This window comes from Bombina bombina, chromosome 2, assembly GCF_027579735.1.
Source record: "Bombina bombina isolate aBomBom1 chromosome 2, aBomBom1.pri, whole genome shotgun sequence".
NCBI classification, from domain to species: Eukaryota; Metazoa; Chordata; class Amphibia; order Anura; family Bombinatoridae; genus Bombina; species Bombina bombina.
Window position 1 is genome coordinate 78851814 of NC_069500.1, and position 17672 is coordinate 78869485.

A 17672-nucleotide genomic window follows, 5' to 3' on the forward strand; every position below is an offset into this window, starting at 1 on the left:
TTGTATTTATTTTAACTAGGTAGACTAGTTAGTAAATAGTTATTTACTATTTACTAACTACCTAGCTAAAATGAACACAAATTTACCTGTAAAATAAAACCTAACCTGTCTTACACTAACACCTATCCTTACACTACAATTAAATAAATTACATTAATTAAATACAATTAACTAAATTACAAAAAAACAAACACTAAATTACACAAAATAAAAAAGAAATGATGAAATATTTAAACTAATTAAACATAATCTAATAGCCATATCAAAATAAAAAAGCCCCCCCAAAATAAAAAAAAACCCTAGCCTACAATAAACTACCAATGGACCTTAAAAGGGCCTTTTGCGGGGCATTGCCCCAAAGAAATCAGCTCTTTTACCTGTAAAAAAATAATACAACCAACCCCCCAACAGTAAAACCAACCACCCACACAACCAACCCCCCAAATAAAATCCTATCTAAAAAAACCTAAGCTCCTCATTGCCCTGAAAAGGGCATTTGTATGGGCATTGCCTTTTAAAGGGGCATTTAGCTCTTTTTCTGCCCAAACCCTAACCTAAAAATAAAACCCACCCAATAAACCCTTTAAAAAACCTAGCACTAACCCCCGAAGATCCACTTACAGTTTTTGAAGACCGGACATCCATCCTCAACGAAGCGGCAGAAGTCTTCATCCAAGCCGGCAGAAGTCTTCATCCAGAGGGCATCTTCTATCTTCATCCGGCGCGGAGCGGCTCCATCTTCAAGACATCCGACGCGGAGCATCCTCTTCTGATGACGGCTAATGAAGACTGAAGGTTCCTTTGAGGGACGTCATCCAAGATGGCGTCCCTTCAATTCCGATTGGCTGATAGAATTCTATCAGCCAATCGGAATTCAAGGTGAAAAAATCCTATTGACTGATCCAATCAGCCAATAGGATTGAGCTCGCATTCTATTGGCTGATTGGAACAGTGAAAAAGAGCCATAACAATGCTTTTTCACTCATACCGCAAAACTCGTAATCTAGTAGGTTTTCTTAATTTCATTTGCATATTATTCTCAGGCTAATGACTGCATTTGAATATATAATTTATTTAGGGCCAGGTTACAAGTAAAGCACAGAATATCGCATTTGCAAGGGCCATATTTACTCTCCACTTTGTAATACCAGCTCAAGCAAATGTGAGTTAGGTGCAATGAGAACGCAGCCTCGCGTTCGCATTGCACGGAAGCATTGCGCTCATGATAGCATGCTTCCATAGGATCCAATGGGAGCCTCGTTCTCATGCCGTCGTAGATGGCATGAAAACCTAGCGCAGCGAAGGGGGTAAGTCACCCAAGTCTGTGGGTCCAGATAATATTCATCCAAGGGTTCTAAGAGAAATTCGATCTGTAATAGCTACTCCATTAGCTGATTTATTTAATCAGTCACTTCTAACAGGAGTTGTTCCAAAAGACTGGAAAATTGCCAATGTAGTCCCTCTTCATAAAAAGGGTAGTAGGGAAGATGCTGCTAACTATAGGCCAGTCAGTTTGACCTCAATTGCAGGGAAATTAATGGAAACTCTTTTAAAGGGACATAATACTCATATGCTAAATCACTTGAAACTGATGCAGTATAACTGTAAAAAGCTGACAGGAAAATATCACCTGAGCATCTCTATATAAAAAAGGAAGATATTTTACCTCACAATTTCCTCAGCTCAGCAGAGTTAGTTCTGTGTAAAAAGTTATACTTCACCTGCTCCCACCTGCAGGTAAAAAAAAAAATGAAGAAATGAACAGCAGCCAATCGGCATCAGCAGTGCTGAGGTCATGAACTCTTACTGTGATCTCATGAGATTTGACTTAACTCTCATGAGATTTCATAGTAAGCTTCCTTTACCTGATTGGTGAAATAATATGAGAGTTCACGAGGCTCATCCTTTCAGCTGTCCCAGGACAGACACACTAAAATTCTGCTTACAAATCCTTTACAATGGGAGGTGGCTACTGAGGTAAAATATCTTTCTTTTTTACATAGAGATGTTCAGGTGATATATTCTAGTCAGCTTTTTACAGCTATGCTGCATCACTTTCAAGTGTTTAAACATTTGGGTATTATGGCCTTTTAAAGGAAAGACTTGTATCTTTCATTCAGACAAACAACTTAGAAGACAAAGGACAGCATCGTTTCACTGCTGGAAGATCATGCCTGACTAATCTAATTGATATCTTTGACTATGTAACTAAAATAATAGACCAGGGAGGAGCCGTAGATGTTGCATATCTAGACTTTAGCAAAGCATTTGACACCGTCCCACACAACAAACTTATTCACAAAATGTATTGCCTTGGAATAGATGCTAAGATTGTTAAGTGGGTAGAATGCTGGCTTAAAGATAGACGACAGAGGGTTTCAATTAATGGAGTACATTCAAATGAGGCATCAGTTACTAGTGGTGTTCCCCAAGGGTCAGTTCGTGGGCCTGTTTTGTTTAACATGTTCATAAGTGATATTGGAAGTGGGCTTATGGGGAAGGTTTGCTTGTTTGCTGATGATACAAAAATTTGTAACAGGGTAGATGTTCCAGGAGGAGTTGATCAAATGAACTGTGATATTGATAAACTAGAGGACTGGTCAAATAAATGGGATCTGAAATGTAATATTACCAAGAGCAAAATTATGCATATAGGATCCAAAAACCCAAAGGCCAATTATAGTCTCAATGGTACATTACTCACTGTAATTAAAGGGACAGTCTAGGCCAAAATAAACTTTTATGATTCAGATAGAGCATGTAGTATTTTTTCTGGCTCTTGGCTTGGAACATATAGGCTTTCAAAGTGATACGGCCCTACGGCTGGGCACGCTTTTGTTTTTTGGACTGTACGGTTCACCTGGTGACCAGCGTTTTACGTCCGTGTCTTCCATTTCCGCATTCCTGCGAACTGGTTATCAGGAGGTGGTTAATGCCCCTGTTGTTTGGGGGTGTCTGGTGCTGTTTTTATTTTGGTTTTATAGTCAACTTTAAGTATCCAACTATGGAGGATACTGATGTTGAATCGGGTTAACTTTCTGGGTCAGACTCCTCGTCCTGTGATGAGTGTGAATCGGACCCTTGGACACAGGTTCATCAGTTATGTTCCTCAGGCTGTTCTAGAGCTCCTTGTTCCTCAAACTCGGGTATTCAAGAGACTGCTGAGCCTTCCGCTTTGGGGGGGCCCTATCCTCCGGGAGGCGAGTTCCCTACAGCTCTAATACTACATATGCGGGTAACCCAAGTTATGTCTTTCCCTCCTGGGATGGGAGTCTGTCCCCCCACCGGAGGTGGTGGCGCGTTTTCGTTTCTACTTCCTTTTGATGCTGGCTCGACTGCAGAGTCTGGATGTTTGTTCACGATTGTGTTCGTGCCCAATTAGCCCAGGTCTCTCGGCCCTGGGAGGACATATGCAGCTCCCTGAGGGAGTAACCTTTCCAGAGTGCTGTGCTTTTCGTTACAGACGGGCTCACCTCAGTGTCTTTCTCAGAAACGTTTTTGGGTTACTGGGGGACCCTAACCTTATGGGTTATGGGACTTGGTAGCTTTTTCTTCCATTGACACAGCCTTATTGGACATGAGGGGGGGGGGAGATGGTATAATCTCCTCTACGTCTTGTTATCGAGATCCTTCCCAGTTTTTGTAGAACAGGTTTCCGTTAGGCGGGTCCTGCGGGCCTTCTGTTTTTTGGGGGCGTTAACCTTCGGGTTGCCGGTTGTTTTAATTTTGTCCGGTAGGATGATTTTTGGTTTTCCTTTTAATAGTTCCTGTGGGAAGTTTTTTTTTCTGGGATCGATGCTCGTGGTTTTGCTTCTATTGAAGTTGTTAGGAACACGTTGGTTCCACATTAATCTGTTACATATTTTCTGCCTCTCTCTGAGAGTAGAATAGACGGCTTGTCAGTGGTAACCCTGTTGCGGACCGGCCCTGCTTGGATTCAGTTCTGCTGTCACGCAACTTTTTCAGACACGTGGCCTAGCTGGTTTGGTAGGGGCGCTGATTTCTCACAATAATGTTTGTTATTTTGCTTCTAGTGAAGCATTTACCAGGACTCTTGGGTCTGAGTGGTTCTTGGTAGTGTTTCGTTTTTTTATAACTTTTTTTCGGGGGACCGGTCAGCGAAAATGCTGCGTCTCTCTCTGTTGTTCCCGCTTTTTGGGGAGTTGGAGTATTCCTTCCACGTGGTGCGAAGGATAGAGGCCCTAGCGCTTTTCTGTCCGCCCGTCAGGGTAGGTTTTAGCCTTTTGGAGGCTCGGGAATTTTTCCTTTTAGGACTTGTTCCATTGGGGGTCACTGGTTTTACGACCTTTAGGACTATCTCTGTTTCTCCTTGGGGATGGGTCACCTTTGGGGATCTGTTTCCCTTCGGGGGTTATTTTGTTCCTCTTAAGGACATCTGACAGTGTAGTCTGGCGATCTATAGGTCCTAATGACCTTTCTCATGTGGTTTAGGGATTGCTGCTTATGTGGCTTCCATAACCATGTATTTTTCCCCTATGGTTTATCCTGAGGGGTATAGAGTCCTGCAGTGTTCTGTTGGTAGCTTGTCCTCACTGTCTTCTTGTTTCTGAAGTTCGTGACTAGCTGGAAGGCTAGATCAGCCTGCTATACTCTGAAGGTGCTCGGCATCGTGGTAACCTGATGGGTTACAGTTTAGATCTCCGGGAGGTGTGTTCAGCCTCCCCTCCTTCAGGTAGTTTTACGAGGTGGCGCTTGATCCCTGGTAGGGGATTAGCCGCGCTGGTCAAGCACATTCGTGTTCATGTCGCTTGGTTGAATAATTATCTAGTGTTTTTGTACGTCCTTGAGAGTCCTTGCTACTTTTAGAGCATTTGTCTTTTGTGAGGAGGTCTCTTCCCTTTGAATTGGGACTTGCAGAGCTCTTGCTCTTGTTATCCGGCTTCGTCCAGATGTTCCCTGGGAGGTCTATCGGTCTCTTGGACAAGGGATTTCTGTTCCTGCATGATGGTTTAGTTTAACCTTTTTAGGACACAGGGGACTTATCCTGATCTTCCGGTAGTTGAGGAGTTGTTCTCGGCTCCTTCTTTTGGATCCCGCTGTGGGTTGTAACCGGTAGCTGTGGTTCCCTGGGGTCAGCCGCCTGTTGTCCCTTGTCGGTGGCGGTTCCGGCTTCACAGAGGGACGGTTGCAAGGGCAAGGTTTTTATTTCCGTGCCTGATAGGCGCACTGACTCGATGGGGTTTTCACTGAGGGACTCTTCTGTGATACACACACACACACATAGATGTGTGTACATATGTATTTAAGTATTTGTGTTTTATTGAATATTTACTGTACATATTTCACATTCCAATGTTCACTTACAGGATAATGTACTTTTTATTGTAAATACATATTTCTATACTGTATATACCTATACCTGTATATCTATTCCTATAGATATTCACAGAGGCTGGTGCACTCGCACAAACAGGTGTTCAGTTGTTAGGGTGCTGAATGCAGGTAGAGATAAAGATAATAGAAGACAGCACTCGCTGGGCTTTTAATAAAAAAAACATAAATTATGCTTACCTGATAATTTTCTTTTCTTCTGATGGAAAGAGTCCACAGCTCCCCACCCGTAATTTTATGTGGGGCGTCCTTATTTTATTCTTCTGGCACCTTTCACCCTATTTCTTCTACTGTTCCTTGTTCCTCGGCAGAATGACTGGGGGATGAGGGAAGTGGGAGGAGTATTTAAGCCTTTGGCTGGGGTGTCTTTGCCTCCTCCTGGTGGCCAGGTTCTTATTTCCCAAAAGTAATGAATGCAGCTGTGGACTCTTTCCATCAGAAGAAAAGAAAATTATCAGGTAGGCATAATTTATGTTTTTTTTATTACTACATTTCTATGTTAGACCAAGAGAAAAGGAAACAAATTTATTCAAGAGACATTTAACTTATATTTTGTATGCTGCTAATTTGCAATGCAAATTTCAACCACTGCACTATATTATAAACATTAAAAAAATGCAGTTAACCAACACTTGCAATATATATATACACACACATACATATTAACTCATATAGGCCGCAATGTAAAGGTTTTTTTTTAACACCCCACACCCGCCAACTTTAAACCTTTATAACTGCTTCATGCAGTTACTTTATTAAAAAATAAAGATGCTACTCTCTTTATTCTTTTAAACTAACTTTAACTGAAATTTTGGGGCAATTGGAAGTCATTTAGAAAATGAACCAGAAATCTGATTTCTGGTTAATTTTCGGAGCGCTAACTGCTACCGCGAGCTCGAGGTAGCAATAACCAGCCACTCGTAATGGCTGGTTATTTATCACGCCCGTGAATGGGTGAATTTGCCTGTTTATGGGCACGCGATAAATTAGTGCTCCACTTGTAATCTAGCCCTTAGTGTTTTTAAAGCATGCTCTTTTAAGCCTTTGAGTGCTAAGCACTTTCCCACCTGGGTGCTAAGATTTTTTAATGTTTTTTTATATTTTGAACAATTTTTTTTTAAACTTTTGGAAAGGTGATTACCTTTCCAATGGTGGATCTTGGGGGTCTGTAGCTGCTTAGATGCCTGAGATACAGGCTTCTAAGCAGCATGCCCCCTCCTCCTATACTTAACATTGTTAAGTATAAATAAAGTTGTGCGGTGAAGTCATCACGTTATTGCGCGTGATGTCACCACGCAAAACGGGAAGCCCCGGCGATGCCTGTCACTCTACAGGCACGATCGCTGGGGTAGGAGCGGGTGGAACCCCCCAGATCTCCCTCAAGGTGGGAGTGTGATGTCCTGTCTGGGACAGGAATACTTTGTAGTGTATTTTATAGGGAATGTTGCTCTGTATATGTCTAACCAGATAAAGAATATTTACCATTACCTGATAAGACAATAGTGAGACAGTTACTGAATGGATGCTTAACTTATTATGATCAATAGGTTTGTAAGTTGATCAAATCATAAGCTTATAACAATAGGACTTGAGTATATTTGTATGCAGCAAGTCTCAGAATCACTTAAGAGTTAACTTGATGCAATCAGCTAGGGTTAACTTTGAATATTGTCACTTTAAGTCTTCAGACGTTTTCACGCACTCACACTTACACACATAAAATATTTACAAGTCCTTTCATATCGCAACAATCCTCTTACAGATATTAGGTTGTTTGTTGGTTACCCTCAATAGGTATAATAGACAGTCCATAGAGGAAGATATATCCGTGTGAACAGGTAACAATAAATGGAGTAAAGTTTACCTTTGCTGAATATCTGCTGGAAGTTGCGTTAATGCGGGGAGAAAGTAACAGCAGGACCGGTCCGGTCCGAGGTTGCGGTGTGAGTGCGACTTCCGGAACGCTGAGAAGTAGATCCGCCGGCTCCTGGATACGGTGTGGATGGTAACAGAACCGGAGCTGAGAAGATGTTACGAGTAACCTTAAAGTTACTACATTAGAATACAAAGTAAGTTAAGCGTAGTTGAGGGATAGATGTTAAGGTAGAGAGAGGTTAGGAGAAATATAATCCCAGGTCTGGAATAAGTAGATAACTATGAGGACTGTTACTTCCACACAAATGTGCTTCAATTTTCAGGCAAGGATTGGGTGCCACTGATCTCCTATAAATAGGGAGGAACAAGTACCTGGGCGGGGATATACCTTAAAGGTATATCACAGGGAGAGTGTTAGCAACGGCTCTGAGCCGTCATTAGCACCAGAGTGGGAAACTATGCGACGGCTCAGAGCCGCGGTTAGCACTCAAGGGGTTAAAGAGACGATAGAGCAGTTAGCAGCTTTTATAAAGGTCTCCTTGCACAAAAGTGTTTACATACGAAGGAACTATTGTATAGTGTAAGAATGTCTGTTAGTCTCTTTACCAATGTCACATGATTTTTTTCAGACAAGTACGTTCTCTGGAGGAAACCACCATGGTTCTGTTGAAGCTCTGAAGCACATGCTGTTCAACCTGCAAACATTTCAACAAACCTTAAATCAGTGCAAAACCACAGCCCAGGTGGATGACTTTGAAAAAGTAAGTTGATCATCTGAGGAGTGACTCGAGAGGCACGATGTCGCAAAATTTCGTGGCAATGCAAAGTTTTATCCCCATTTTGGAAATGTTTTTTTTTATCAGTATTCAAGAATATTGGATTGGTTTCACTCTATAATATATATTTGAACCTTTGTGTTTTTAAGATTTCTAAAGAAGCTGATTCTCATTTGTTGGATTTTGATCAAGAAATGTCTCCTGTTAATAGATCTCTACAAAAGTAAGTGTTCAGAATTCTTCTTTTTTTCTTTAAGTAACCAAAATAACTATCTTATCAGACATAAGTAATGGCAGCAGTGATGAGCTGCTATGGTTATACCGTATAGGAGTTAAATGCACAGATTTCTAAAAAAACACTTATTCCAACTCTCCCATAACTTACAAATCTAGCTCTTTTATGTGAAATTCAGTTTGGGTTTTATGTCCTTTTAAAGACTGAAATTAATTTTACATTAATTATAATTCCTGAAAGAGGCTTATGATTGAGAAGATGAACATTTAAAGTGAGCAGATTTCTGTCTATTTGATAAACCGTGGCTAACGTGAGCCTCACTAGTTTAAGGGGCCTGGGAATCAATGCACAGACTTATTTTTCTTCCTACATAGAAAGCAGGAGGTTGGAGCAAGTGAATTCAATAGCCACTGAAGCTTAGTAAATGTGCAATGAAAATCATAAGGGACATTAATCCCAATCGTTTTCTTTCATGGTTGCCTATTGGTTTAAGGGTCGGCACCAATTTATATTATATGTTGATATATATGAGCTTTTAAAATAAGTTTTTCTCCAATTTTTGAATATATTTTTCTTTCATGGTTCAGATAAAACACACAATTTTAGTCAACCTTCCAATTTACTTCTATTATCAAATGTTCTTTTATTTTCTTGTTATCCTTTGTTGAAAAGCAGGAAGGTAAACTCATGAGAGTGCACATTTCTTCAGTACTATATGGCAGCATTTTTGCATCAACATTATACATTAGCAAGAGCACTAGACGGTAGCACTACATATCTAGATATCTCTTCAACAAACATGAAAACAATGCAACTGGAAACTTTTTTTTTTTTTAAATTGTATTCTCAATGTTTCCCAACCGCTGTCCTCAAGTACCCCCAACAGTCCTGGTTTTCATTATAGCTGAACTAGAGCACAGGTGACATAATCGGCTGATGGACGAGAGCAGGTTAGTAACCATGGTTACTGATTAGCTGATTATTTCACCTGTGCACTGGTTCAGCTTGATTGAAAACCAGTATTAGAATAATATAGATTACAGGGAAATATATCCATTAGTACCCCATAGACAAAAATAGGTTAGTTGCCAGTGTTATCAATAATAGAATAAACCTTGGCAAATCAGAAAGGTATCACAATCCTCATAGCAAAATTAGTGTGCTGGGGGGGGGGGTGCTCACTGTCTAAATGTGAATAGTTCAAAAAGAGAAAAGGGAAAGTGGACAGTAATGGAGCATTCACACGTACTGATTAATACATAAATGAGGTAGGAAAGACCACCAAAAGAGGGGGAATTTTATATTAAAACTTAACATTTATTATTGAATTAGATAAAACATGTGAACTGACCCTGTAGGTGTACATAAAACTTACATTAAAAATTAAACACATAAAGATGAGAACCAGTTATACCAGATTACAAAATTAAGGATCAAGTGAAGGCAATGGCAACCCTTAGGACCGCACAAACCAGAAAGGGCTCACGGACTGCACAAAAGGATTATAATCTATACAAGAGGATTAACCTCACTACATGTTACCTATAAAGTGCTGTACTGGAGCGGTAAGTGCAGCTCTGAGACTAAACGCCTGATGCCAAAACACAATAAGTCAATATCAGGTAGCTACCAAGGTAGTCTATACGTAACTAATATGTGGAATCTGATATAGGCATTAACTGGTCTCTGATAGCGCCTGACGCGCATTTCGCAGTGTCTCGGCTTGAAAACCAGACCTGTTGGGGGTACTTGAGGACCGCGGTTGGGAAACATATCTGAATCATGAAAGAAAGATTTTGGGTTTCATGTCCCTTTAATGACATCCCATATAATAATCATAATCAGTTACAACAACAATGACATTTTCTAATTTTTTTTTTTTATTTTATGTTGCTTTGTTTTATAGCGTTCTCTAAACTATTATTATTATTATTATTATTATTATTTTTTAAGGGCTTTACTTCATTTATCAAGGCTTAAAGAGCTCGTGGGGGACAGCAGCATTAAACCAGAGCTGGATAAAGAAAAGAAACAAGAAGTATAAAACACTTTTATATGTGGATATTAAACATTGTAATTTATTAAAATTGTATATTGTAATTTTTGTGTTATCGAATTCTCTTTCACTTGGTTATATTTTTATACAAGTACTAAATATTATTTTGTTAACCTTAAATACATAAAGGCAAAGAACATTGACATAAATTGACTCACAGAGAATTTGTTTTCAGCTTTGGTTTGGTTTTTATTGTTCTTCATTGCCATGTCCTGGTTTCTTTTATTATTTGCCTTTTTTTTTTTTCTCTTTCTCTCTTTCGTTCTCTCTTTTTCTCTCTCTCCCCTTCTCCGCAACCTTGAGCCTAAATCTGCTACCCTTTGTATGATTTCTTCTCTCAGCTGTGTAAAGCCACCTACAAAATACTAAAAGTAAAACCAAGCCACAATATGTCCAGTATATCAGATATTTTTTTTTTTATTACCACAAAGTTTTCTAAAAAAATTTACCTAAAATGTAGTAAGAACACTCAAAATATATATCAGTAAGTTAATGTTTACTTACACAAAGGAAACCCCCCCCCCAAAAAAAAAAAATGTGGGACGTCTTCTACATTATAGAAATAAAATGCCCAAGCCTAAAGTTAGATAAAAATGATGTATCCAAATTTTGGCTTAAAATGTATACTTCCATTTTAATTTAAGAAAGCCCAAATCTGTCTTACAGTGTTAGAATCTTCCACGTATAGAGTACATACTGCAGAGCATCCACAAAAATGGTTTCTAAAACTGAAATAAAGTTACTTTGTCCTTTTAGTTAATATCTATCTGTGTGATATACGCCAGTTCTTCTAAACAGCGGTGTCTCATACAGAGCTCCTTCTTCTGTAGTTTAGGCATTGTCCGGTCATGTGATTATATCACATGGTATATAGCAATCAGTGATGTATAAGCAAAATCAGCCTTTTTGTCCACAATGTCTTCTCTCAATTCCAGATGTGAAGGTGTAGTTTACTGTAAAATGTTCTCCCCTTTAATGTTTTCCCAATGATACAGGGGCAGAACTACCATTGGTGCAGCAATTCTAGTGGTACCAGTGAAGGTGGGGTGCCCATAACAGCCAATCTATACATAGGTGTGTGCCTATGTGGTCATTATCTGTGTGTAGATATTCACCATTATAGTGTGCAGCATAGTGTATATTATAAAGTGCAACTTGTGTTTACTATTAGTATATAGATATTCCATTATTATACAGCACAGCATATTCATCAGCGTATGCATACTCATATTTTTACAGAGCAGTGTACTCAGTGTATAGATACATCATTATACAGTACAGCATATTCATCAGCATATGCATACTCATCAGATTTATACAGAGCATTGTACCCATCAGGGTATAGGGTATATTAACTCATCAGGTCATAGTAACTCATCAGGGTATAGTGTATAGTAACTCATCAGGGAATAGTGTATAGTAACTCATCAGGGTATAGTAACTCATCTGCGTATGCATACTCATCATATTTATACAGAGCATTGTACCCATCAGGGTATCGTAACTCATCAGGTCATAGTAACTCATCAGGGTATAATGTATAGTAACTCATCAGGGTATAGTATATAGTAACTCATCAGGGTATAATGTATAGTAACTCATCAGGGTATAGTGTATAGTAACTCATCAGGGTATAGTAACTCATCAGCGTATGCATACTCATCATATTTATACAGAGCATTGTACCCATCAGGGTATTAGAACTCATCAGGGTATTGTAACTCATCAGGGTATAGTGTATGGTAACTTATCAGGGTATAGTGTATGGTAACTTATCAGGATATAGTGTATAGTAACGCATCGGGGTATAGTGTATAGTAACTCATCAGGGTATAGTAACTCATTAAGGTATAGTGTATAGTAACTCCGGGTATAGTAACTCATCAGGATATAGTGTATAGTAACTCATCAGGAAATAGTGTATAGTAACTCATCAGGGTATAATGTATAGTAGCTCATCAGGGTATAGTAGCTCATCAGGAAATAGTGTATAGTAACTCATCAGGGTATAATGTATAGTAACTCATCAGGGTATAGTAACTCATCAGGGTATAATGTATAGTAACTCATCAGGGTATAGTGTATAGTAACTCATCAGGGTATAGTAACTCATCAGGGAATAATGTATAGTGACTCATCAGGGTATAGTGTATAGTAACTCATCAGGGTATAGTGTATAGTAACTCATCAGGGTATAGTAACTCATCAGGGTATAGTGTATAGTAACTCATCAGGGTATAGTGTATAGTAACTCAGGGTATAGTGTATAGTTACTCATCAGGGTATACTGTATAGTAACTCATCAGTGTATAGTGTATAGTAACTCATCAGGGTATAGTAACTCATCAGGGTATAGTAACTCCTCAGGGTATAGTGTATAGTAACTCAGGGTATAGTGTATAGTTACTCATCAGGGTATACTGTATAGTAACTCATCAGTGTATAGTAACTCAGGGTATAGTAACTCATCAGGGTATAGTGTATATTTACTCATCAGGGTATAGTAACTCATCAGTGTATAGCAGGGGTGGGCAGACTTTTGTAAGGCAAGGGCTACCTCAATTTTTTTTCCAAGTGATGTGGTCACCTAACAAAAAAAAAAAAAACACCATAGGAGCGGTCCTGACCTAACCACTTCAACTCATCCTGACCTAACCACTATTTGCATTTTCTTCATTGGAGGATTGCGGGAGTGGGCGTGCACACTGACTTAGAATTCTATCTGAGCCGGAGTGTAGATTCCCATAGGAGAGCGGTCCTGACCTAACCACTTCAATCAGACTGCTTAACCCGCACTGTTCCCCCAGTGCCACTGCCTTGCCTACAATATATTATTTGACAGGACACAAGCAACGATATAAGACTTCTTAACCTGCACTGTTCGCTGTCAAATAATGTAGGCAAGGCAGTGGCACTGGGGGAACAGTGCGGGTTAAGCAGTCTTATACCGTGGCTTGTGTCCTGTCAAATAATGTATTGTAGGCAAGGCAGTGGCACTGGAGGAACAGTGCGGGTTAATCAGTCTAATTGAAATGGTTAGGTCAGGACCTCTCCTATTGGAATCTACACTCCGGCTCAGATAGAATTCTAAGTCAGTGTGCACGCCCACTCCCGTAATCCTCCAATAAAGAAAATGCAAATAGAGAGGTTCTACAGTCTGATTAAAGTGTTTAGATTAGGACCGCGCCTATAGGAATCTACACTTCAGCTCGGATAGAATTCTAACTCAGTGTCCACGCCCACTCCCGCAATCCTCCAATGATTTAAAAAAATGCAAATAGAGAGCTTCGGCCGGAATAAAATGAAATGACAGGAACTAATAGGCGTGGCTATGCGGTTCTCTCAGGAACTGATGGGAGTGTCTATGCAGTTACTAAATATACAGTGCGCGTGTCCTGTCAAATAATGTAGGCAAGGCAGGCGGTCACCTCAAAATTCACTTGCGGTCCACTGGTAGACCGGGATAGACGTCTTGCCCACTCCTGGTGTATAGTAACTCATCAGGGTATAGTGTATAGTAACTCATCAGGGTATAGTGTATAGTAACTCATCAGGGTATAGTGCATAGTAACTCATCAGGGTATAGTATATAGTAATTCATCAGGATATAGTAACTCATCAGGGTATAGTTTATAGTAACTCATCAGGATATAGTAACTCATCAGGGTATAGTGTATAGTAACTCATCAGGGTGTAGTGTATAGTAACTCATCAGGGTATAGTAACTCATCAGGGTATAGTGTATAGTAACTCATCAGGGTATAGTGTATAGTAACTCATCAGGGTATATTAACTCATTAGCGTATAGTAACTCATCAGGGTGTAGTGTATAGTAACTCAGCAGGGTATAGTGTATAGTTACTCATCAGGGTATAGTAACTCATTGGGGTATAGTGTATAGTAACTCATCAGGATATAGTTACTCATCAGGGTATAGTGTCTAGTAAGTCATCAGGGTATAGTAACTCATCAGGGTATAGTGTATAGTAACTCATAAGGGTATAGGGTATTGTAACTCCTCAGGGAATAGTGTATAGTTACTCATCAAGGTATAGTAACTCGTCAGGGTATGGCTGAATGGCATTGGATATCACATAATTTAATATCTCATTTAGCTAATATCTAAAGTGTTAGCTGCACTGTAAATGACACTAAAGCGGATGGCATCGACCCCCTCTTATTCTGAAACACAGATGTGTAGAACAAAGAAAGATACACATCACAAGCCAGGATGCCTCCTCCGGTGGGGGAGATAAAATTCTGCACTGTTTTTAGATAAGCTAGCAGAATGCCAGGATGTTGTAAGCTAACAGATACATGTGATGATTAAAGGGACCCTGAACCCAATTTTCTCTTGTAAGGTGTATCCAGTCCATGGATCATCCATTACTTGTGGGATATTCTCCTTCCCAACAGGAAGCTGCAAGAGGATCACCCACAGCAGAGCTGTCTATATAGCTCCTCCCCTAACTGCCACCTACCAGTCATTCTCTTGCAGCTCTCGACAAGATAGGAAGTAGCTAGAGAGATGTGGTGAATTTAGGTAGTTTATCTTCAATCAAAAGTTTATTATTTTCAAATGGTACCGGAGTTGTACTGTTTTAGCCTCAGGCAGAAAGTTGAAGAAGAGTCTGCCTGTGGTTTTTGATGATCTTAGCAGGTTGTAACTAAGATCCATTGCTGTTCTCACATATAACTGAAGAGATGAGGTAACTTCAGCTGGGGGAATGGCGTGCAGGGTCTTCTGCTATGAGGTATGTGCAGTTTAAATTTTTCTAGAGAAATGAATATGCTAGAAAATGCTGTTAATACCGGATTTATTTAAGGTAAGCCTGATTACAGTGATTTAATAACGACTAGTATCATGCTTGCTGTAAAAGGTAATATTCTTATTACTTTCTCACATTACTGAAAATAAGATAACGTTTGCTGGAAGTGTTTAAACGTTTTTTTCTACATATTGGTGATAAAACTTTATTGGGGCCCAGTTTTTTCCACATGGCTGGCTAGATTTTGCCTAGGGATAGTTTTTTATGGCCCTCTCACTGTGAGTACAGGTTGGGAGGGGCCTAATTTCAGGCCTAAATCATGCAGTAGTTTTTGCAGCTTGAGACTTCCAGCTTCCCTGAAGGAGTCCCCTGAACACTTAGGACCTCTACAAAGGGTTTTTGTGCCTTCAAAAGTCGTATGGGCAGGTAGGGCCACAGCAGAGCTGTGGCAGTTTGTTGTGACTGTTAAAAAACGTTTATATCATTTTTTTGATCCATTGCTGTTCTCACATATAACTGAAGAGATGAGGTAACTTCAGCTGGGGGAATGGCGTGCAGGGTCTCCTGCTATGAGGTATGTGCAGTTTAAATTTTTCTAGAGAAATGAATATGCTAGAAAATGCTGTTAATACCGGATTTATTTAAGGTAAGCCTGATTACAGTGATTTAATAACGACTAGTATCATGCTTGCTGTAAAAGGTAATATTCTTATTACTTTCTCACATTACTGAAAATAAGATAACGTTTGCTGGAAGTGTTTAAACGTTTTTTCTACATATTGGTGATAAAACTTTATTGGGGCCCAGTTTTTTCCACATGGCTGGCTAGATTTTGCCTAGGGATAGTTTTTTATGGCCCTCTCACTGTGAGTACAGGTTGGGAGGGGCCTAATTTCAGGCCTAAATCATGCAGTAGTTTTTGCAGCTTGAGACTTCCAGCTTCCCTGAAGGAGTCCCCTGAACACTTAGGACCTCTACAAAGGGTTTTTGTGCCTTCAAAAGTCGTATGGGCAGGTAGGGCCACAGCAGAGCTGTGGCAGTTTGTTGTGACTGTTAAAAAACGTTTATATCGTTTTTTTGATCCAGTTTTGATACTAAGGGGTTAATCATCCATTTGCAAGTGGGTGCAATGCTCTGTTAGTCTATTATACACACTGTAAAAATTTCGTAAGATTTACTGCTTTTTATTACTGTTTTTCAATTTCTGACAAAATTTGTTTCTCTTAAAGGCACAGTACCGTTTTTAATTTTTGCTTGTTTACATTTATCAAAGTGTTTTCCAAGCTTGCTGGTCTCATTGCTAGTCTGTTTAAACATGTCTGACATAGAGGAAACTCCTTGTTCATTATGTTTAGAAGCCATTGTGGAACCCCCTCTTAGAATGTGTACCAAATGTACTGATTTTACTTTAAGTTATAAAGATCATATTCTGTTTTTAAAAGATTTATCACCAGAGGAAATTGACAAGGGGGAAATTATGCCGACTAACTCGCCCCATGTGTCAGAACCTTTGACTCCCGCTCAAGGGACTCCCGCTCAAGTGGCGCCAAGTACATCTAGCGCGCCCATGGCGTTTACTTTACAAGACATGGCGGCAGTTATGGATCATACCCTTACAGCGGTATTGTCCAAACTACCAGGGTTACAAGGAAAGCGAGACAGCTCTGGGACTAGAAAAAATACAGAGCTCTCTGACGCTTTAGTAGCTATGTCTGATATCCCCTCACAATATGCAGAAGCTGAGGCAGGAGAGCTTCTTTCTGTGGGTGATTTTTCTGACTCAGGGAAGATGCTTCAACCTGATTCTGATATGTCTACATTTAAATTTAAGCTTGAACACCTCCGCGTGTTGCTCAGGGAGGTTTTAGCTACTCTGGATGACTGTGACACCATTATAGTTGCAGAGAAATTGTGTAGATTGGATAAATACTATGCAGTGCCTGTTTACACTGATGTTTTTCAAATACCTAAAAGGTTTTCAGAAATTATTACTAAGGAATGGGATAGACCAGGTGTACCGTTCTCTCCCCCTCCTATTTTTAAGAAAATGTTTCCAATAGATGCCGCTACACGGGACTTATGGCAAACGGTCCCTAAGGTGGAGGGAGCAGTTTCTACCCTAGCTAAGCGTACAAATATTCCCGTCGAGGACAGTTGTGCTTTCCTAGATCCAATGGATAAAAAGTTAGAGGGTTACCTTAAGAAAATGTTTATTCAACAAGGTTTTATTCTCCAGCCTCTTGCATGCATTGCCCCGGTCACTGCTGCTGCGGCCTTCTGGTTTGAGTCTCTGGAAGAGGCCTTACAGGTAGAAACCCCATTGGATGATATATTTGACAAGCTTAAAGCGCTTAAGCTAGCCAATTCATTTGTTTCTGACGCCGTTGTTCATTTAACCAAACTAACGGCTAAGAACTCAGGTTTTGCTATACAGGTGCGTAGGGCGCTATGGCTTAAATCCTGGTCAGCTTACGTTACTTCAAAGTCTAAGCTCAACATTCCCTTCAAGGGGCAGACCCTATTCGGGCCTGGACTGAAGGAGATCATTTCTGATATTACTGGAGGAAAAGGTCATGCCCTTCCTCAGGATAGGTCTAATAAATTAAGGA

At 39.9% G+C, this 17672-nt stretch overlaps 1 protein-coding gene across 3 annotated transcripts in view; it reads left to right on the forward strand.

The window, feature by feature from the left end:
• The window catches only part of C2H18orf54 (chromosome 2 C18orf54 homolog), a 49061-nt gene extending 38618 nt beyond the window's left edge, over positions 1-10443 (forward strand). For all 3 annotated transcript variants that reach the window (XM_053701122.1, XM_053701123.1, XM_053701121.1), the window contains exons 6-8: positions 7857-7988; positions 8153-8226; positions 10192-10443. In XM_053701122.1, the coding sequence (XP_053557097.1) occupies positions 7857-7988; positions 8153-8226; positions 10192-10282 (297 nt within the window). In that variant the 3' untranslated portion in view covers positions 10283-10443. The remainder of the gene's footprint in view (positions 1-7856; positions 7989-8152; positions 8227-10191) is intronic.
• The last annotated feature ends 7229 nt before the right edge of the window (positions 10444-17672 follow it).